The sequence below is a fragment of the Taurulus bubalis genome (assembly GCF_910589615.1).
Source record: "Taurulus bubalis genome assembly, chromosome: 19".
In the NCBI taxonomy this organism is placed as follows: domain Eukaryota; kingdom Metazoa; phylum Chordata; class Actinopteri; order Perciformes; family Cottidae; genus Taurulus; species Taurulus bubalis.
Window position 1 is genome coordinate 18,506,826 of NC_136607.1, and position 22,460 is coordinate 18,529,285.

Consider the following 22,460-nt stretch of genomic DNA (forward strand, 5'->3'; position numbering starts at 1 on the left):
GCACACACACGCACACACGCACAACACACACACACACACACACACACCAAGAAGGACTCCGCTGCAGGACCTAAAAAGGGAGGGGGGGGCAGTCCCAAAACCTGGTCCAAGGACTCCAGAGTGTAAACAAAATGGTGGAAACTGCACCCGGCGGTCCAGAAGGGGGACGAGCTGAGACCCTGATGCGGACCGGGTCCAGGACCGGGACCGGGTCTACGGCATGAAGGGAGATTCTGATGTTCAACCAGTCGCAGAGTCTACTAAAGTGAAAAGGACCAGCAGCTTTCTTCATGGGTTCATTTCTTCTGAGAACTGAAGACGTTTGAGTTTTGGTGATTAATGGATTCATCGATCCACAGAAATGCACAAAACGAGAGGATTTACATATCGTCATTTATGATCTTTTACTTTTGGATTGTCGGACAAAACGAAACATTTAATACTTCTGCTTTGGGAATCTGACATTTTATAGATTCATTGAGAAAAGAATTAGTGCTATAAATATAATAATAAAGGATCAATAGCGTCATTGATTACTGCTCCCGTGAAATCGTTTCATTTCTGGACCGTCGTGTCATTAAAAATGTGAAACTATTTTAAAACGAGATATTCAGTTTTCCGTGGCTGAAAAGAAGTTATTAAAACTAAAAGAGGAGGCGCAGAATGTGAATGTGTCTTAGTGAGTGAGACAGACAGGTAGACAGACAGACGGGTTGTCCCTTGAGCCCGTCTGCTGCTCGGAGGATATTTACATCCCTTCAGAGACTAAAATGTACAACATGGACGCTCTGATCCCTTTGTGTTAGTGTGTACCCCCCGCCCCACTTCCTGTGGAGCCCCCCCTCCCCCACGCAGACAGACAGGTGCACTAACTCGCTACACTGTAAAAAGCTCAATCACACAGTTGTTTTTTTGTAACTTTTTCTTCGTCTCTTTGTGTTGAAATCGTTATAAACAGTTCAAAACGTTACCAAAAGAAATGTACACGTGTTTCTGTGTTTCTATACAAGGCAGGCAGGAGCGGATTACTACGTTTACCCCCACTTCCTGTTACCCCCCCTCTGTTAGAACAGCCAGACGAGTCGACCATCGCTTTAAAATAGATCTGTATATATTTATATATGCTTATATCAAAAAGGAGGCGGAGTTAACCAACGATCCCGTACGACGTGACCCCCAGGCATCCGGGCCCGGGGGGGATGGGGGTGATGCGGGGGGGTGGGGGGGGGGCTCTGTCTGCAGGTGAGACTCTGGAATGTCAGCTCATCATGTCGTTGCTGTTGACGCCGTACGTCGAGTTCTTCATGCTGTCGTTCACCTCCCTCCTGAAGACAGACAGGTTCTGAGTGAACCTGCAGACAGACGGGTGGAGAGACAGGTTGTTATTATGGTTCTATTAGAAATGTGACTGCGACTGATCTGATTCATTAAATCATCTCTGATCAATACGAATCATACTAGTCTAACAGACGGGCAGACAGACCTGTCCCGGTTCTTCGTTAGTAGGTTCCGTTCGATTCCCTCCATCAGGTTCTCAAAGCATAAATGCATCGCCTGCTGTTTCTCTGGAGGCTGGCTGTTCACAATGCTGTTCCTCAGGTCAGCGAAGTACTGGAGGAACCGCACACACACACGCACACACACGTTGGTAGTATAAACACAAACAGACATGTTGGTAGTATACACACACACACTCATGTTGGTAGTTTACACACCTGTTGGTAGTATACACACACATGTTGGTAGAATACACACACATGTTGGTAGAATACACACATACACCTACATGTTGGTAGAATACACACAAACACACACGTTGGTAGTGTATACACACACAGACAGAGGTAATAGACACACACACACATAATACACACACACACACACACACACACGTAATACACACACAGACAGAGGTAATACACACACACAGACAGAGGTAATACACACACACACACACACACACACACACACACACACACACACACACACAGGTAATACACACACAGAGACAGAGGTAATACACACACACACACACACACGCACACACACACACACACACACACACACACACACAGACAGAGGTAATACACACACACAGACAGAGGTAATACACACACACACAGACAGAGGTAATACACACACAGACACAGGTAATACACACACACACAGACACAGGTAATACACACACAGACAGAGGTAATACACACACACAGACAGAGGTAATACACACACACAGACAGAGGTAATACACACACACACACACACACACACACACACACACACACACACACACACACACACACACACAGAGGTAATACACACACACACACACACACACACACACACACACAGAGGTAATACACACACACAGACAGAGGTAATACACACACACAGACAGAGGTAATACACACACACACACACACACACACACACACACACACACACACACACACACACACACAGAGAGGTAATACACACACACAGACAGAGGTAATACACACACACACACACACACACACACACACACACACACACACACACACACACACACACACACACACACAGAGGTAATACACACACACAGACAGAGGTAATACACACACAGACAGAGGTAATACACACACACAGACAGAGGTAATACACACACACACAGACAGAGGTAATACACACACACACAGACAGAGGTAATACACACACACACCTTCTCGTTGAGCAGGATGAGGCCGAGCAGAGGACGAGACATGGACCACTGATTCCTGCAGTCCTCGAAGATGATGATGTTCAACACGGTGGACAGCATCTGCTCAACAACCAACAACAACAACAGTCAGTTCTCTTCTTCGGTGGTGCTGACCTGTTGGATCATGAACCCTAAAGGAACCCAAGAACTCCCATGATGCCCTGCGGCCTGCTCTGACCTGCTGGATCATCTCCGGGTGCTGCTGCATGATGTGGAGGAAGCGGTCGTCCGAGGCCATGGGGGCCGGCCTCTTCTTGGTGGACCGGGACAGCTGCTTGAACAGGTAGGTGACGATGTGGTCCAGACTGGAGCAGCACCCCGTGCACACCATCGTATCTGAAACACACACACAATGAATGGAGGCGCTCGCGTCTCGTGACCCCGAGAACTGACCCTGGACCGGCTGGAGCGTCTCACCGAGCGCCGTGAGCCCCTCCGATATGGAGGACAGGATGTACATGACCACGTGAGGCTCCAGACTGGCGATGAAGTTCATGTGGTCCTGAGTCAGAACCTCCAGCAGCGAGTAGAAGGACTGGCTGAGCTTCGGGTAGTCCTGCAGGGATAGGAAGAGTCAGGGTTCTGGTCCTGGTCCAGACGGGTAACCCCACCAGGGACCAGAGATCCTGAACTCACCAGCAGGTCGCTGTGCGGGATGGACAGCAGCAGTTTGATGAAGGTCTGGAGGGCGTTGTCCAGGGCGTCGTCGCCGTAGAGACGGAAGACCCCGAAGTTGACGTAGTTCCCGCTGAGCACCGCCTTCAGCATGGCGAAGCACACGCTGACCCCCTTCAGCTTCACGCCGTAGACCTGGTCCTTCGGGACTTCTCCCAGAGTCAGGATGCGATTTCCTGCAGGAAGAGAGGCACCAGACCAGTGTTGAATAATATATTATATATGAATAAATTATAGGTAAGGTAGTATTTAAAATACAATGTATACTATATTGTGTAATAATACACTATATACTATATTGTGTAATAATACATTGTATTTTAAATACTATATTATAATTTATTCATAAATAATATATTATATAATAATATATATATAATAAATAATATAATATATTGTATAACATTGTATATTATGAAATATATTATTATATATATATATAATATATTTTTATATTAAATAATATAATATACAATATAATATTTATGAATAAATTATAATATAGTATTTAAAATACAATGTAATATACAATATAGTATTTAATATAATAATATACTATGAAATATAATATATTATTTAATATTATATATGGATACATTATAATATAGTATTTAATATAATGTATTACGATCTCATATTTGATACTATATATCATAATATATGGACTCATCTCTTTAATGGAGACGGGGAAATGCCCACCAGAGTCTTTGTTATCGTCTATTAATAATAATTCAATGAAGAGAATCAATCAGTCGCCTCATCAATATATTGCCGAATCAGTTTCGTTCCCCAAAAATGTATTTAAACATGTTAATTGTAATCATGACATAATTAAACATTCTTGACATTATTACAATAACTAGTGGATCTGATATCAGTCATCTATTTAGGAGTATTACATTATATTTAGTTATATGCTGAGGATATAAACATCTACAGAGTACATTAATCAATCATCCATAGGTGGTATTGATTATGTATCCGTGTAAGAATCCCAAACATTCAATACAAACTTAAATAAAACACATTAAAGAATCTTGTGAACACATTGTGATCCGATTGAGCGTTTTGGCCGCTCCGGGCCCCCGTAGTACCGTAGGTGGTGATCATCTTGCTGGTTTCTCTGAACAGCAGGATGCCGTTGGGCGACGACACGTCGAACTGAAGCCTCTGTGATCTGCCGTGACATAAACAGACAATAATCAGTTTCAAGGAGGAAGAAGGACAGACGGATTCTAGAAATGAAGGCCTACCTGTTGTGGACCAGCTCGGCCATGAGCTTGAGGACCGGAGTGGTGCATGCTGGGTCGTGGTACCAGAGCTCGATGGCTCTCTGCAGGATGGGCATGTAGGCGGGATATCTGCAGCGCTGCGTGAAGGAGCGCTCAAAGGGCCCAGTTATTTAGAGATATATATAAATATTTGTAAGAAATCTGAATAAATATGTATCAAATAAATGTATTAAAAAAGATGTATAAAAAAAAATCTGAATCAATATATACATAAAAAGATATATATATATATATATATATATATATAAAAAAATAAAAAATCAGAATAAATAAATATATACATAAAAAAAATCGGAATAAATAAATAAATAAATATATATATATATATATATATACATAAAGAAAGATATATATATATAAAACAATCTGAATAAATAAATATATACATAAAAAAGAAAATCTGTGAAATATAAATAAACAATACGGCGTGCAATAAAAAAAGTATTCTGTGTGTGCATATAATATTTGTAGTTATAGTGGACTTTTCTTTGTTTTTTTAAAAATACCTTTTTTTACTTAGGTCGACTATACCTTGAATAAAGAAAGTAGCACCGTAGCAGCACTTAAATGGCACTAACTTATAGCACTTTGTAGTTTAACTTGAAGAAATGTACTTTTAAAGAATGTACTTTCTTGATTCTTGTTGTTCTGAGTTTGTACTCATGGTTGAATGCACTAATTGTAAGTTGCATTGGATAAAAGCGTCAGCTAAATGAAATGTAAAGTTAATATTCTTTACTGTTTATTACTTATTTAGAATACTTGTTTGATTTGTTTTACTATATTATGTGTGCTGCTGTAATCCTGCTGGGGGACTAATAATAAATTTTATATATATATATATATATATATATATATATATATATATATATATATATATATATATATATATATATATATATATATATATGCGTGTGTGTGTGTGTTCTGATGCTGTCAGCAGCACTCAGGTCACATGACCGCGGTGAGGATACATCCAATCAAAGAGCATCATGAAACTGGTCTTGGCGTTGAAGGCGAAGGCGATGCCCCGCAGGTCTCGGACCAGACCCACCAGAGTCCTCTACAGGAAACCAAAGGAGAAGGAGAACCCTTTCAGAATAAAACACTCCAGTGACTCAACAATCAATCTTTGCCATCAGATATTGTTTCATTAAAGTATGGGGTTGGTTGTGAGGATCAGAATAATTTACACTTTCATCATTATATTATTAACATTAATTAACAATTCAGTTTCTGTGTGTGTGTGTGTGTGTGTGTGTGTGTGTGTGCACGTTACCTTGGCTTCCTGCTCGTTGAAGGTGTTTGTACTCAACATCTGAGCCACAGTTTCAAATGCAGCCGTCAGAGGAAGCATGAACTGTTCAAACTGGTCCTCGTCTTCTCCTACACACAGACCAACAGACAGAGACACACAGACACAAGAGAGACACACACAGACATTTATACATCATATAGTAATTAACATTCCTTCTGTTTTGTTTTCCTCTCAATATTATTTTGGATCAATTGATTTGATTTTGAAAGTAGTTTCTTTATTTGAGACGTTTCCGGCGTTATCGTACAGTGGGTGTGTGTGTGTGTGTGTGTGTGTGTGTGTAGTACCTAGGTCCACCATGAGCAGGCGCCCCAGAGCTGTATAGAAGGTGGTCCGACATCTCATGTCGCTCAGATTCGACTGGTTGTTGATGCCGAGGAAGGAGAAGTGTTCGCTCTGAGGTCATGAAACACACGGGACAATAGATATGATGTCATAGAAGAGGGGATGAGGTCATCAAACACACAGGATAAAAGACATGATGTCATAGAAGAGGAGGTGATGTCATCAAAAACACGAGATAAAAGATATGATGTCATAGAAGAGGAGGTGAGGTCATCAAACACACAGGATATTAGATATGATGTCATAGTAGAGGGGATGAGGTCATCAAAAACACGAGATAAAAGATATGATGTCATAGAAGAGGAGGTGAGGTCATCAAACACACAGGATATTAGATATGATATCATAGAAGAGGAGACAAGGTCATCAACTCACAGTGTGGTTGTTCAACATGAACTGGACCGCGCTGAGCTTCACCAGCTTCCTCACGCTGCTGTACGTACAAACAGGAAGTCAAGGAGGAAACGGACAGGAAGTCGTGACATTTTATACTCATTCATAGAAGAAGGTGGAGGAACCATTAGTTCATTAAAACATTCATCAATAATCAAGTATTTCTTCACAAGAAATCTTTTCACTTTGTACGTTCTGACAGTGTGTAGACGTAGAGAAGTCTCTGAACACGTGTCCTGTGTGTGTGTGTGTGTGTGTGTGTGTGTGTGTGTGTGTGTGTGATGTTGATGAGTTTGCAGATCAATAATTTGAAGGATATCCTAAAGAGAGGTCATTCAGTAGTTGGAGTGTCTTGGAGGTGATCGGTTCACACTGGCCCCAGTACTTCAGGTTGGTGATGCTGAAACACACAACACACAGTTTCACATCACATGAGACTTCCTGTTTAGTAAAACTTCACATGAGAACAACAACAATCGTCTTTACTACTCACATTTTCCCGATAAAGACACTGAGGACCATCGTCTCATCATTCAACCCCAGAACTTCTGATAGTCGTCGATAAAGCTGCAACACACACACACACACACACACACACACACACACACACACACACACACACACACACACACACACACACACACACACTTTAAACTTTATGTTTGTAGACTTTGACTTAAATGTAAATGAAGGTCACAGAAGTGGGGGTTCAGCGGACAGGAAGTGGGGGTTCAGCGGACAGGAAGTGGGGCCCAAAGCTCCAGTATCAGGTCCACTGTCAGCTGGTTTCTCTAAAGGAATGACATGGAGCTTCCCATCACCTCACAGAACCTTGTGGTTCTAGGTTCTGTGAGGTGTTTAATTACCTGAATCTTCTGAAAAGGTGAAGGTTTATGTTTGGGACATGAGATGAGTCATAGACCCACTCTATACCCGCCATAGACCCACTCTAGACCCTGAGCCGGCAGCAGAGGAAGTTACGCTGTAGCGTGATCCCAGAGAGACGTGAGGAAGAGAATCCTGTTGACCTGAGGGTTCTCTTTACTGCGTTATTGAGGATTCTGTGTGTAAAAGGAGCTTCAGTTCCAGATCAGAGTCATCTACTGCAGAACAGACTTGCAGCAGCTACATGTTCACAAACACATCTGTGCTGCTACGTCTACTGAACCTCTGAGACCAGCTAGTACCAGACTGACTACGGGGTCTACATGACGCCACTTATCTGGGACCTTCACATGTGCAGTTTCTGCCCCAAACAAAGAGAACAGACTCCGTCAGTCAGCATGAACCGCTGCACTTTGCACCACAATAGTGTCTCTAAAGAAACTGCTGCCGTCAGCGCGATGGACAAAAGACCGGCTCCCTGACCCCAACGTGGCCCCCAGCGACCAACAGGCCGAGCAGGGTTACTGAGGGGTGAGAGCCAGCCGAGGGTTAACTCGTCCACACCTTCCTCTCCAACAGCAGCATCTGAAGCCGTGGTTACCTTTGAGGATTTCTGCACCTGGTCTCCAATGTAGATCTTCCTGAACTGCTCGAAGAAGCTGAGCATGGCCAGCTCTAGCCTCTCGTTGCCGGCCTGAGCGAGCCGAGAGTCGGTCAGATTCATCAGCTGGAGCACCCTGAGGTGCAGACAGGAACACTTGTGTTAGCAGGTTTTACATCACAGCATACCAGAGCTCATGCATGCTTTCTTTAGATGTGTTTCTATCTGGAGTGCTGGAAAAAATAATCTCTCAAGCTGCTTTATCAGCTTATTCATTATTTAAGTTTGGTTCATATTTCCCAGGCAGGTTTCAGGAAATCAAAACAACGGACTTGTTTATCTAAAAGTCAAAGTGGCGTCCCACAGGGCCGTGTTCTGGGCCCCTCAAGGTCTCTTATGTGTGAAAAAGTACTCGGACATAATTGTGTTGCATGATATTAAATCTAAATGTGGAATTCAATAAGATAAATAACTAACCTGTAGGGAACTTATTGTCCACATCAACATTACGGCATATGGCCAAAATTTACAAAAGTATAAAATGTATTCAGCTTGGATCAAAACAGTGTTGAGTTTACTATCAATAAGATTGCCAATCCTCAACAGTGAGAACGTGAACCTGAGAAATGTTTAATAGATGAATCTGTCCACTAAAATAAAGATGTTTATGGCTAATGAGAAATTAAGTAGTATAAGGGCCGACTTCGCACGCTTGCCGTCTTAGCATTTTACGTAGAAATTTACAGTATTTTTCAAACTAATTAGATAAACTGTTTTTCTTGTATTAGTTGTGTTCTGTTCATACGGTGTGTTCAGGGTCTCTCGTGTGTTCTGGGGTTCTTACCGACAGACTAACTCCCCGTCCATGGCGTCCTGCTCGTCTGTACTGGCAAACGACACCCGTCCGCCGATGACCGCCCCGATGATGTAAACCAGCCACGTCAACCGGCCTGCAGGGAGGGCAGCATGAGTCTCAAGTCCCAGGCCTGAGAAGACCCCAACCCCAATCTGAGAAGACCCTTAACCCCAACCCAGGCCTGACAAGGTTGGGGTCAACCCAGGCCTTGAAGACCCCTAACCCCAACCCAGGCCTGAGAAGACCCTATCCCAAGCCTGAGAAGACCCCCACCCCCTTTGTTTTTAAAAACCTCTGCAGCTCTTTACGTTTTATTTGACCCATTTGTGATGTAACATTCTATTCCTCACATGTTGAAGCTGAACAAAGTGATATTATTGTGAATATCTGTTATATATCGACAGCGTGTTTATTTCCTCTCTCACATGATAATTGTGATGTTAAAGCACCAACACACACTGGTCTCAGGTGAGAAAGTAGCCGTCAGTAAACCTGGTTTGACCCTTGAACTCTGTGTTGGTGTGCGAGCGGCTCACCCTCCTGCACAGTGATGTCTGCAGCGCTGGAGTTGGTGGACTGGAGCAGCTCCTGGTAGGACTGAGCCGCCTGGTCGAACAGCTGCACCAGCAGAGCGCACGTCTTCTCGTACTCGCACCGCCCGATGGTGGACAGCTGGTCCAACTGCTGCTGGACCAGCCCGGCATCGTCCAGAGGGTCTTCCAACCCGTCTCTGAGGAGGCAACGCATGGAGTCAGTCTGAGACCTCCGTAACTTTACATGAAGCATGAAGCTCATGCTTCATGTAAAGTACACAAATATACGCGTTCATGAGGGAAAAACCCATTTTCCACCATACTGAACAACTACTAAATAATGACTATATGCATTTTCCCAGGTCTGCAGAGGACCACATGTTCCTCTGAGTAAGAACCACCAGCAGATCTCACCTGAGGATGACGTGGACCGACTCCAGCCGGGACGTGATGTAGGCCTTGGTGACCTCCGGAGTGTATGTCTCCAGCAGGTGAGGCTCGGTGGCTTTAACGTAAGGGACCGACGCCGCCAGGCGCTGCCACAGACTCAGCAGGTAGTGAACGCTGTTGGGGGCGAACTCCCAGTGCTGGTGGAGGAGGGAGTGTTCACTCATTCATTAACCATAACAGATGGAGATCTGACATGTGATAGTGTGTCAAAGGCTTATTTAAGATAATACGAAACGCGTGTCTCAGGGCTTTTCCTGAAGAGAACTCTTCTTAAAAGTTGCTGCAAACTTCATCATTTTTAAAGAGAGCTACCAGCTCTTTATTGCATCCTGTCTGACCTTTAACCTCTCAGTTTTAACCTTCCATAAAGGCCGAGACGGAGGGGACACCCACCTGCAGACTGGTGACGGTGAAGTTGGCTATGAGGCGAATGACTTCGGGGTAGTTTTCTACTTTCACCAGCTCCCCCAGCTGGTAGTTACTCTTCAGCCTCGCCAGCAGGCGGCAGAACTCGTGGTAGTTGTTGGGATCCGGCAAACACTGAAACACAAACGTTCACCGCGTTAAGACGTCCGGCCGAGTTAAGAACACACACGAGCATCGTAAACGTGGACCACACCTGGGGGTTCGCCAGAATCCTCTTCACCCCGTCCACTAAGTGAGAGAGGAACTTCGCTCGCTCTGCGTTGTTGAAGAGAGACCGCCTGACCGAGGCGATCTGAACTAGACATGACAACACCTGCACACACACACACACACACACACACACACACACACACACAATGCTCAGCATACAAAAGAGGCCCCATGTTCTCTGGATGCAGCGTCTTCATATGGAGATCACTTACCAACGGGGAGAGGGACGGAGGGATGGAATGATATAAATTGAAAAAGAGCTGCAGAGTGGAGGAATCGAGAAACGCTGCGGAAAGAAAACAGAAGAAGTCAGAGCCAGTTTCACCGTCACTGAGACACAAAGTTCAGGTTCCCTTCATCACTGGGACCCAGAGGAGGAAGGAGGTGCTTTCTAGTCAGCCGGCTACCTGATCTCCATGACGTGGGGATCTGGACGGTGCAGAGGTCGTCCGACGACTCGTCGGTGGAAGTTCCTATGAAGTCGTAGTTGAGGCAGTTGTAGCTGAGTTTGAGCAGCTGCATCAGCAGGCCGTGCTGCGACTCATCGTTTAGGTTCAGGTTCTTCCCCGACGCCTGACAACAAACAGCACACGCTCAGTTTAGTGTCAAAGGATGCTTTTAGGGCCCATAAATCTGATCCGGTGATTAGCAATAAAAAGTCTGCTGAATCATATTCAACGTGTTTTTAGTCAGCTGTTCTCGGCGTGTTGAGGTATAATAAAACAGCTGGAAGCTGAAGTCACCTTAAAGATGAAACCACATTAATATTATTAGTATCAGAAGGAGCAGATCCACTGGTGGTTGGTGGATTGCTTATCTCAAGAAATACTTAGCTTAAATCCATATTTGTTGCTGTTTAGCCTTTAAAAAACATTTGACTGTTTTGTTCAAGTTTGTTGTTCAGAATATGTTTTGTGTGTTTATTTAAATTCAATAAAAATATGTTTATTTATTCATGACACAATTTCAATACTTTTACCAAACGTTGTGGTTTATTGACTAATTCTTTCCTGACATTTATTGATATGAGCTTTTAACAGAAGAGGGACGTGAAACAGACGAACCTGTTTGAGGAGGTTGCAGGAAAGAGTGAAGATGTCGAAAAGAGACGAATCTCTGAATGAAGACGCGATCTTCCTGTGTTTGGTCAGAGGGTGCGTCGTGTCGGCCTGAAGACAGACAGGTCAACATTTTACAGGTAGACAGGTCAACATTTTACAGGTAGACACACAGACAGGTCAACATTTTACATACAGACAGGCAGATAGACCTACCTGATTGATCTCATTGGTCAGCTGGGACAGAATGGTGACTCCTATGATGCAATGTTCAACGCTGTCCTGTAAACACAGCAGTTACACACATCAGTTACATACACACACACACACACACACACACACACACACTCTCCCCCCCCCACACACACACACACACACACACACACACACACACACACACACACACACACACACACACACACACCTGGAGGAAGCGTGTGACGTCGGCAATGACGTTCCTGAAGACGTAGTCGTCTTTCTGGCAGTCGAACCAGCCCAGCTTGGTGATCCTGGCGTACAGCTGGATCAGAGCCTGCGTCACAAAGGCTGCTAACTTTGGCCGCGTAGCCAGATAATTCAGAACATAGTTCCCTGAACATCACAAACAACAACAACAGCTTGGTGAGAGAGGAACAACACACCTGGAAGGCGACAGGAACATTTGAACCCACGCTGGTCATGAGGAACCGTTAAAGAAAAGATGAACTCACGGATGTCGATGCGTTGCTCGAGCGGTAGAGGGTTGCTGGTTCGAGATACCAGTTTAGACAAACAGGTGGCTGCGAGCAGCTGAGAATACGATGACTGCAACAAGAAGATACACACATCAGGTTCTTCATTCTTCAGCAGAATGTTAAAGGAGTTAATAAAACTGAGATGAACCTTGTTGGTCTCCGACAGAGCTTCCTGTACATTACCAGCGTTCACTAATGTTTACTAACATTAACTAATGTTCACTAATGTTTACTGACATTAACTAATGTTCACTAATGTTTACTGACATTAACTAATGTTCACTAATGTTTACTGACATTAACTAATGTTTACCAATGTTCACTAATGTTTACTGACATTAAGTAATGTTCACTAATGTTTACTGACATTAACTAATGTTTACCAATGTTCACTAATGTTTACTGACATTAACTAATGTTCACTAATGTTTACCAATGTTCACTAATGTTTACTGACATTAACTAATGTTCACTAATGTTTACCAATGTTCACTGACATTAACTAATGTTTACCAACGCTCACTAATGTTTACTGACATTAACTAATGTTCACTAATGTTTACTGACATTAACTAATGTTTACCAATGTTCACTAATGTTTACTGACATTAACTAATGTTTACCAGCGTTCACTAATGTTTACTGACATTAACTAATGTTCACTAATGTTTACCAGCGTTCACTAATGTTTACTGACATTAACTAATGTTCACTAATGTTTACCAGCGTTCACCAATGTTTACCAACGCTCACTAATGTTTACTAACATTAACTAATGTTTACCAACACTCACTAATGTTTTTACCAACATTCAGTAATGTTTATTAATGTTTACCAACGTTCACTGATGTTTACTAATGTTTGTTAATGTTTACCAACGGTCACTGATGTTTACTAATGTTTGTTAATGTTTACCAACGGTCACTGATGTTTACTAATGTTTGTTAATGTTTACCAACGGTCACTGATGTTTACTAATGTTTGTTAATGTTTACCAACGTTCACTAATGTTTACTAACTAACGTTTACTGATGTTCATTAAGGTTCACTTAAGTTTACCACAGATGTTATATATTGTGTCTGCATATATACGGTTATAAACTGAAGGTGTAGAGCTGAGGAGACACCACGTGTTATTCCGTGTCTCTCACAGACATCCTAAGATCGTGGATTGTAGATAAGAGTACAATGATGTATTTGTCTGGTAAGTTTTCCTTGAAAAGTACTGAATGTGTATTTGTACTTTAACAGAAGCTTGAACAGAACTTCCTTCTGTCACTGTACTCACGCTGCCTCTCTCCAGCAGCAGCTGACACTTGCTGAGACAGTCGGGGCTGTTGGTGAACTCCACCAGAGCTTTCTCTGCCTGGTGTCGGACGGCGGTGTCGGTGGTCTCATACAGCTGCTTACATAGGATCTCCAGCTGGGCGAGGCCCTGGAGGACACACGGGAGAGAAGGTACACAGGTATGAACCCCGATGACTTCGATCTGACCGGTGGAGCCCCCAACCCAACCCGGTAGCGCCCTCAACCCAACTTGGTAGAGCCCTCAACCCGGTAGAGCCCTCAACCCAACCTGGTAGAGCCCTCAACCCAACTTGGTAGAGTCCCCAACCCAACTTGGTAGAGCCCCCAACCCGGTGGAGCCCACAACCCAACCCAGTAGAGCCCACAACCCAACCCGGTGGAGCCCCCAACCCAACCCGGTGGAGCCCTCAACCCGGTAGAGCCCTACAACCCAACCTGGTACAGCCCTCAACCCAGTGGAGCCCCCAACCCAACCCGGTAGCGCCCTCAACCCGGTAGAGCCCCCAACCCAACTCGGTAGAGCCCCCAACCCAACCCGGGAGAGCCCCCAACCCAACTTGGTAGAGCCCCCAATCCAACTTGGTACAGCCCTCAACCCAACCCGGGAGAGCCCTCAACCCGGTAGAGCCCCCAACCCAACTCGGTAGAGCCCCCAACCCAACCCGGGAGAGCCCCCAACCCAACTTGGTAGAGCCCCCAATCCAACTCGGTAGAGCCCCCAACCCAACCCGGTAGAGCCCTCAACCCAACTTGGTAGAGCCCCCAATCCAACTTGGTAGAGCCCCCAACCCAACCCGGTGGAGCCCTCAACCCAACCCGGTGGAGCTCTCAACCCGGTAGAGCCCCACAACCCGATGAATCCACCTGCTGCCGATCCACACGGAGATGTTTTCAGCTGATTAGTACAAACCCAAATCTGAAATGTTCAGAACATTAGATTTACGTTGGTGCAGACAGTAATATGTCTCTCACACACCTGATATTGCTGATAAGTTACAGCCCTGAACTGAACTACATTCACATGGACCTGCCAGCTTACTCTTTTGAAGGATCATTATTATTTAATATCTTGGAGCAGATAGAGAGACCTTTAGTCCCCGAACATTTAACGACATCCAGCTCAGTTCACCAGGCGGGCAGGAAAAGTGCAGAGTCATGCAGTGTCACAGTGAGATCACTGATGCATTCAAAATGGGGGAGAAGCCAGGTTCAAGAACAAGATAAGAGGAGAAGGGGTGCGCTAAAGGTCTGGATTTGGAGGGTAGGGGTCTCTTTACAGGAAGTAGGAGACGAAACAGTGGGGTTTAAATGTCTTCACAGGAAATAGGAGACGAAACAGTGGGGTTTAAATGTCTTCACAGGAAGTAGGAGACGAAACAGTGGGGTTTAAATGTCTTCACAGGAAGTAGGAGACGAGACAGTGGGGTTTAGATGTCTTCACAGGAAGTAGGAGACGAAACAGTGGGGTTTAAATGTCTTCACAGGAAGTAGGAGACGAAACAGTGGGGTTTAAATGTCTTCACAGGAAGTAGGAGACGAGACAGTGGGGTTTAAATGTCTTCACAGGAAGTAGGAGACGAGACAGTGGGGTTTAAATGTGTTTACAGGAAGTAGGAGACGAGACAGTGGGGTTTAAATGTCTTTTAGTATTACATACTTGTCAGTCAGTGTGTTCAATACTTGTTCCCTGTGTCATTTCACATTATTACACGTAACTTAATTTCTGAACTTATTTGTTTGTTTTCTTTTTAGGTCTGATCACTTGGATCAATACCACCAAACATCTGCTGGGTCTCAGGACCGGATCAATACCACCAAACATCTGCTGGGTCCCAGGACCGGATCAATACCACCAAACATCTGCTGGGTCCTAGGACCGGATCTATACCACCAAACATCTGCTGGGTCCCAGGACCGGATCAATACCACCAAACATCTGCTGGGTCCCAGGACCGGATCAATACCACCAAACATCTGCTGGGTCCCAGGACCGGATCAATACCACCAAACATCTGCTGGGTCCCAGGACCGGATCAATACCAAACATCTGCTGGGTCTCAGGACCGGATCAATAACACCAAACATCTGCTTGGTCTCAGGACCGGATCAATACCACCAAACATCTGCTTTACAGGGAGGATAAAGTCTCTAATAGTCTTAATCATGTCAGCTACAACAACAACAACAACAACAACAAGGTGCATGAAGTGAGCTTCAACCAAACGTTATGGACAAACATCTGGGAGACAGGACGCAGAATAGATTGAAACCTCGCCTGTCTCCTCATCTCATCTTCTCCTTCCTCTCCTCCTCCTCTCCGGTCTCCTCATCTCATCTTCTCCCTCCTCTCCTCCTCCTCTCCGGTCTCCTCATCTCATCTTCTCCCTCATGTCTCCTCATCTCATCCCTCCTCTCCGCCTCCTATCCGGTCTCCTCATCTCATCTTCTCTCATCATCTCCTCTCCTCTCCTCTCCTGTCTTCTCTCATCATCTCCTCTTCTCTCATCTCCTGTCTCCTCTTCATCTTCTCCTCTCTTGTCGCCTCTTCTTTCTCGTCCTCTCCTCCATGTGTCCAGCAGCAGTTAGCATGCTAGCTGCCCCATCATAAACATAAACCACATAAACAACGTAAACAGCGCGTGCTCCTGAAGCGTCGCGTCCTCGCGCCTCCCGCTCATTAACCACTAACCCTGCGCGAGGACACGAAGCTTCAACAAACGTTCAAACGGACTCGAGCGGGAGAGCTAGAGCTAATAGGCTAGCTTAGCATAGCATAACATAACAGAACAACAAACACACATTTAAACAATGTAAACGTTTCGACTCAAAGTTCTGAATAATGAGTCAAAGCCTGTAGTTTATAACACGCGTTATAGTTTATAACACACGTTATAACCACACTGATTCCCACTGGCGCCAAATGAGCCGCTCGGTTATTGTTTATTGTTTACTGTTCATTGTTTACTTCAAGGACACGCACACCCGCTCTCCCGGGTGGGCTTCAGGTTCACACGGAACCAACCGCGGTGGTACACCGGAGGCACCTCACCGCCTCCCGGAGAGTGTTCCTCCTCTGGAGCCCTGAGAGCACCAGCTAGCTCAGCTAGCAAGGAAGCTAACACCATGCTAACACTAAGCTAGCTCCTAGCTAGCCGATGACAGCGGGCCACCAGTCAACACAGGCGGACACGTCCTTTCTGTTCCCGCCGGCAGCACCAGGCGCCACCCCCCGGTACCGAGCTGCCTCACGCGGGCTCCGAGCCCACAACGAGAGCTCCCGAATCCGCCTTCACTCTCGTCCTCGCGCTCGCGGACACATTGTCGGTTACAAAAACATGAAACCTCCGCTCACCTGCACATGATCCGCCATTTTTCTCCATTTCATGCACCTCTCACTCCCCCGCTTATGGTCTACAGCCGCAACAGCGCCCCGTGAGGCGACTCCGCGCTGTTGCACCACCCGGTTTCTGGTGGACTGTGTGGAGACCTGGTGGACTGTGTGGAGATCTGGTGGACTGTGTGGAGGTCTGGTGGACTGTGTGGAGGTCTGGTGGACTGTGTGGAGATCTGGTGGACTGTGTGGAGGTCTGGTGGACTGTGTGGAGGTCTGGTGGACTGTGTGGAGATCTGGTGGACTGTGTGGAGGTCTGGTGGACTTTGTGGAGATCTGGTGGACTGTGTGGAGGTCTGGTGGACTGTGTGGAGATCTGGTGGACTGTGTGGAGGTCTGGTGGACTGTGTGGAGATCTGGTGGACTGTGTGGAGGTCTGGTGGACTGTGTGGAGGTCTCTAGTGGACTGGCTGGAGGTCTGGTGGACTGTAATAATAAAAACACAACAATAGTAATAACAATAATAATAACACCACAATGGTAATAACACAATAGTAATAACACAACAATAGTAATAACAATATCACAACAATAGTAAAACACCAAAAATAATAATAATAACACAACAATAGTAATAACACACTTGAAATAATTTTGATTCTGTTATTGCCCCCCTATTTGTATTTTTAGACTAATAAAGAATAATTAAGGAAGACTTGTAAAGTGTTTGTTTATATTTATTGTCTGTATTTAAATGTAATGTAAATGTATGTAAATTAACCTTTAAAGGAAAAAAATACGATTAATGACTCTCTTGGTGCTGAATAATAAATCATATTTTCATCAGTAAGTTAAACCTTGGGATCGCAGGAATCTGCTGCAGGATTTAAAATTAGGAATAAATCACATTTACACTGGATCATAAAAACAAAAGCACAAAATACAAATAATCATGTCATAAATTCCTCCACCAAAAGTTTAATAATCATAACTGCAGGTTTTTGTTTTAGTTTGAATAATAAAAAGAAATCAGTAACGTCGTTTAAACAAAAATATGATTCTGCTGGAAATATTAAATGAACACTTGAATATTTAAAAACGATAGTAGTAAAAGTAGTAGAAAAGAATACAACTACTTAAACAGTATGCCTGATGTAATTTTGTTATAATTCACTAAGGACATTAATTTATTTATTTGACATCTTAATTAAAGTGTATTCATACTTTAGTACTGAAGTGCGTTCTCTCGACAATAAATACAATAAAATATAATAATACAATAAAATAAATGAAGTAAATTGAATAAACCATCTGATTGAACTGAGTCTTTTGTTTCTACGGCTTTGTTTCCCGGTGTCGTTCCTCTCCAGACCTCCAGGGGGCGACCCCTCCTCTTCCGGCAGCTTCCTCTACCGAAAGTAGAGGAAAAGTGAAAGCAGTACATTCTCATTCAAACATTGGCGTTTGAATGGAAACACGAAGAGAATGTTATATTATAATGATACAAAACATGCGGATGTAATCACGTTGCAGACCGGGACATCTTATGAATTAATAACTTTATATTGAAGGAATAAACGTGTGATGTTCGCGGGTATCAAGCAGAAACACGGAGCGGTCAGAAATCCGTGATGCGTACTGGTCCCCTCGGAAAAACGGCTACTTTACACACGAACCTCCATCAATCAGCAGTTCTGTAGATTTTGGTCATACACTTGTGTTTGTACATGTGGTACATTCACAGACACGCCACTTTATTCCACTAAAACTAATAATAACACACTGTAAAAATACTCTGTTGCGGTAATGTCCTGCATTGAAATGTTCTTTCAGGAAAATCAGGAAAATCTAGTTCCAAAGTGAAGGAAATACAAATCTGTATCTACTTCAAGCTGAATGTGTGTTGTAGTCCCTGATTTTGGCCACTCAGGGGCAGACACACTCAACACAATCAAAACATATGTTAGTCTGTAATCAGTCTGTAATCATTCTATAACCAGTCTATATTCAGTCTATAACCAGTCTCTAATTAGTCTGTAACCATTCTATAACCAGTCTGTAACAGTCTATAGTCTATAACCAGTCCAAGTCTCTTCTTCTTCAATACAGTATGATGTTCATTTAGTAAATTATGGTAATTTAGAGTCAAACAGACCATAAAGCAGGGGATGCTTTAGGGGCGGGGCTACAAGGTGATTGACAGGTCAACACCAGAGACATATTTTGATACTTTAATTTGAATGTTGGAGCAATGTGTTCACATTGTTGTTGGTACTTTAGTAAAGTAAACAACACGTTGTGGACACAACCTGCTCGTGTCCCTCCCCTCTGGCAGGAGGTTGAGGTCCATCAGGACTAAGACCTCACGCCACACTAACAGTTTCTTCCCGTCGGCAGTCGGGCTCATCAACAGAGCCCGGGTTCCCCACTGACTGACTCTACCATCACAGGACTATTCTCGGACCATTCTTTCGGACCATTTATTTTTATTTTTATTCCTTTCTCTCCTCCTACCGGTCACTCCACTGCACAATTCATATTTAAACACTCATGCCACATACACTTAACTTTAACTTAAACACACACGTCACTTGAACATACACTTACATTAATGTTATCTGTTGTCTGAGCACTTTATCCTTATCTGATTTAGACATCATTGCACTGTTGCTGTCGTTGATTGTTGTTTGTCTCGTCTAATGTCTAATGTCTAGTCTAACGTATGCACCTTCCGCCTAACTAAATTCCTCGTTTGTGCAAACATTCCTGGCAATAAACGGTTTCTGATTCTGATTCTGATTCTGATTCTTCCTCTGTGACTTGAAGAAGGTGTTGTGACAGAAGTGGTCCTGCAGGGGGCAGTACAGGCTCAGAGACAGACACACATTACATTACAGACAACATGTTTATCTCTACCTTTAAAAGCCGAGCTGGCACTCAAATTGGCACAAATTGGAGAAACAAGCCGGTTTCTGCTGTAAAAATGTTGTTTTTAAAAGACTAAACAGCAACAAATATAGATTACATCCGAGTATTTCTTAGATTAAAACATGTGGATGCTGGAAATGATGACATCTGTTTTATACATGTGGTCTGTTGTACATGTTTGGATTACATGAGTCAGAAACTCTGACAGCCACTGGAATCAAATTCTACTGATATTAATACAATGCTCTTTATCTGAATACCAGCTGAAAGACGTGTAACTGTTCTTCTTTGACATGATTGTGGAATCCCACAGCTTCCAACAGGTGCACACACAGTGACTCTGTGTGGAGGCCGGTGATGGCTGACGTCAGCTCGTGTTGTGGAGAGAGGTGATGGAAATGTGACGCTGGAAAAGATCAGCGTGTGTTTCAGGGCCACAAACACCAGCAGAAGCTCTGTGTTCAGAGGAAGACTGTGGTCAGAGGTCAGAGGAAGACTGTGTTGGACTACAGAAATATGATGACTTCCTGTTGGACTACAGAAGCATGATGACTTCTTGTTGGACTACAGAAACATTAAGGAATTCATGTTGGACGACAGAAACATGCTGACTTCCTGTTGGATTACAGAAACACATTGACTTCCTGTTGGACTACAGAAATATGATGACTTCCTGTTGGACTACAGAAACACAATGACTTCCTGTTGGACTACAGCAACACAAGGACTTCCTGTACAATTCCAGAATATGATTGTATGTTCTGTTCCTTCTGTGTTTCTTCAGATGAGACACTGAAATGTTTCTCTGGTCTCTGCAGCAGTGTGGGGTCGAGGGTTAGAGAGCTCCATGTCCTCCATGGTGAGCACATTAACTCCAGACTCACTGAGTTACTGTTGGAACATGAGGACTTGTTCTCACAGGCTGCTGCTGCTGATCTGTAGAACACGGACTCTTTCTGTATCTCAGCTGATGACTGTTTGTTTATCCGTTATATATAGACACAGACAGTGAATATAAGTGTATATATATATATATATATATATATATATATATATATATATATATATATATATATATATATATACACTTATATTCACTGTCTGTATCAACACGTGGAGCCTGGAGGTCTGTGGATCTGGATCAACCAGGAAGCTTAAGCTCATCAGACAGATGGGCTCCTGGGACACAGCCGCCTTAAACCTCACTAATTAAAACATCAGACTACAACAAAGGAAACACATCATTTTGATTCATTTGCATGCTAAAATAAAGCATCGGACCACTTTCATGCTGCTCCCCACATATTTTAAGTTGCTTTTTAAAATGTATTTCATCACATTTAAGGCTCAGCTGGTTCTGGCTGCCGGCTGCATCACAAACCTTTAGCCTCCTTGTCAGTTGAGGAGAATCCTGCTCTCTCCAGGTTTGGCCCCGTTGGCCCTGTTGGCCCCGTTGGCCCTGTTGGCCCCGTTGGCCTCGTTGGCCCCGTTGGCCCTGTTGCCGTTGTTGGCTCTGTTATTCTTGTTGTTTCTGTTGGTCCTGTTGGTCCTGTTGGTCCTGTTAGCCCCATTGACCCAGTTGGTCCTTTTGGCCCTATTGACTCCATTGGCTCTGTTGGCTCTGTTGGTCTTGTTTGTTCTGTTGAGCCTGTTGGTTCTGTTGGTTCTGTTGGTCCTGTTGGTTCTGTTGGGCTTTTTGGTCCTGTTGGTCCTGTTACATTACATTACATTGGTTCTGTTTGTCTTGTTGGTTCTGTTGGTTCTGTTGATCCCGTCGGTCCTGTTGTTCCTGTCAAACTGAAACAAAGTGGTAGTTTGGAGACCTTCGTCTCAGCTGTGGGCTCCTGGAGCCGTCTTGTTTGTGGAGAAGCGAGCTGAATCCTGCTGGTTCTGTTCCAGAGAGCCGGGTACCTCTGGACCTGTTGGACTGTGGAACCCACTCACAGTCCCACAGTCCACCTGACTGTCTCCATCCACAAAGCTCTGTTTTCAAACTAAAGAAGGATCACTTTCGACTTAATAATATTGTAATGATTTGCATTGACACGTATGACACTGACAGACTTGGTGCCCCATGAAGACGTGCCTCCTGACACACTGAAGGACAGTTCAGGGTCAAGTATGACATCAGAGTTACTGATTGAAATCCTAATGAGTCATTGAGCGTGTCGGGGTGAGGTGAACTTTGACCTTTCACTATATTTTGGGGCCGAGAGGCAAACAGAGTGATGGATTTCATCTTTCAACACTCGATCTGTTCCACTCAAACTGATATCTACTCACTCTCTCGTCTACGATTCATACAAGAGCCTCAGGCAGCAGCGGATCAATACTTTATGAGGAAAATATCATTTTTATAGCACAGACACACACACAC

At 44.0% G+C, this 22,460-nt stretch overlaps 1 protein-coding gene across 3 annotated transcripts; it reads right to left on the bottom strand.

Annotated features, from left to right (window-relative positions):
- Positions 1-924: 924 nt before the first annotated feature.
- On the bottom strand, positions 925-17,209 carry xpo7 (exportin 7; the record flags this gene model as incomplete). 3 transcript variants are annotated; one of them, XM_079235428.1, is made up of 28 exons in its annotated part: positions 925-1,352; positions 1,484-1,611; positions 2,702-2,800; positions 2,919-3,076; positions 3,158-3,296; positions 3,377-3,591; positions 4,510-4,592; positions 4,669-4,776; positions 5,682-5,770; positions 5,987-6,093; positions 6,313-6,421; positions 6,746-6,803; positions 7,077-7,163; positions 7,257-7,330; positions 8,250-8,385; positions 9,094-9,199; positions 9,642-9,835; positions 10,053-10,225; positions 10,482-10,628; positions 10,708-10,827; positions 10,937-11,010; positions 11,132-11,297; positions 11,789-11,893; positions 11,999-12,064; positions 12,207-12,373; positions 12,493-12,586; positions 13,805-13,951; positions 17,177-17,209. In XM_079235428.1, 28 exons carry the CDS (start codon positions 17,207-17,209, stop codon positions 1,259-1,261), a joined length of 3,276 nt encoding a protein of 1,091 aa, XP_079091554.1. In that variant the 3' UTR covers positions 925-1,258. The 3 variants fall into 3 exon arrangements, with proteins under 3 accessions (XP_079091554.1, XP_079091553.1, XP_079091555.1); XM_079235427.1 differs by having other exon boundaries at positions 11,975-12,064; XM_079235429.1 differs by lacking the exon at positions 11,999-12,064 and having other exon boundaries at positions 17,177-17,194.
- Between the last annotated feature and the right edge of the window lie 5,251 nt (positions 17,210-22,460).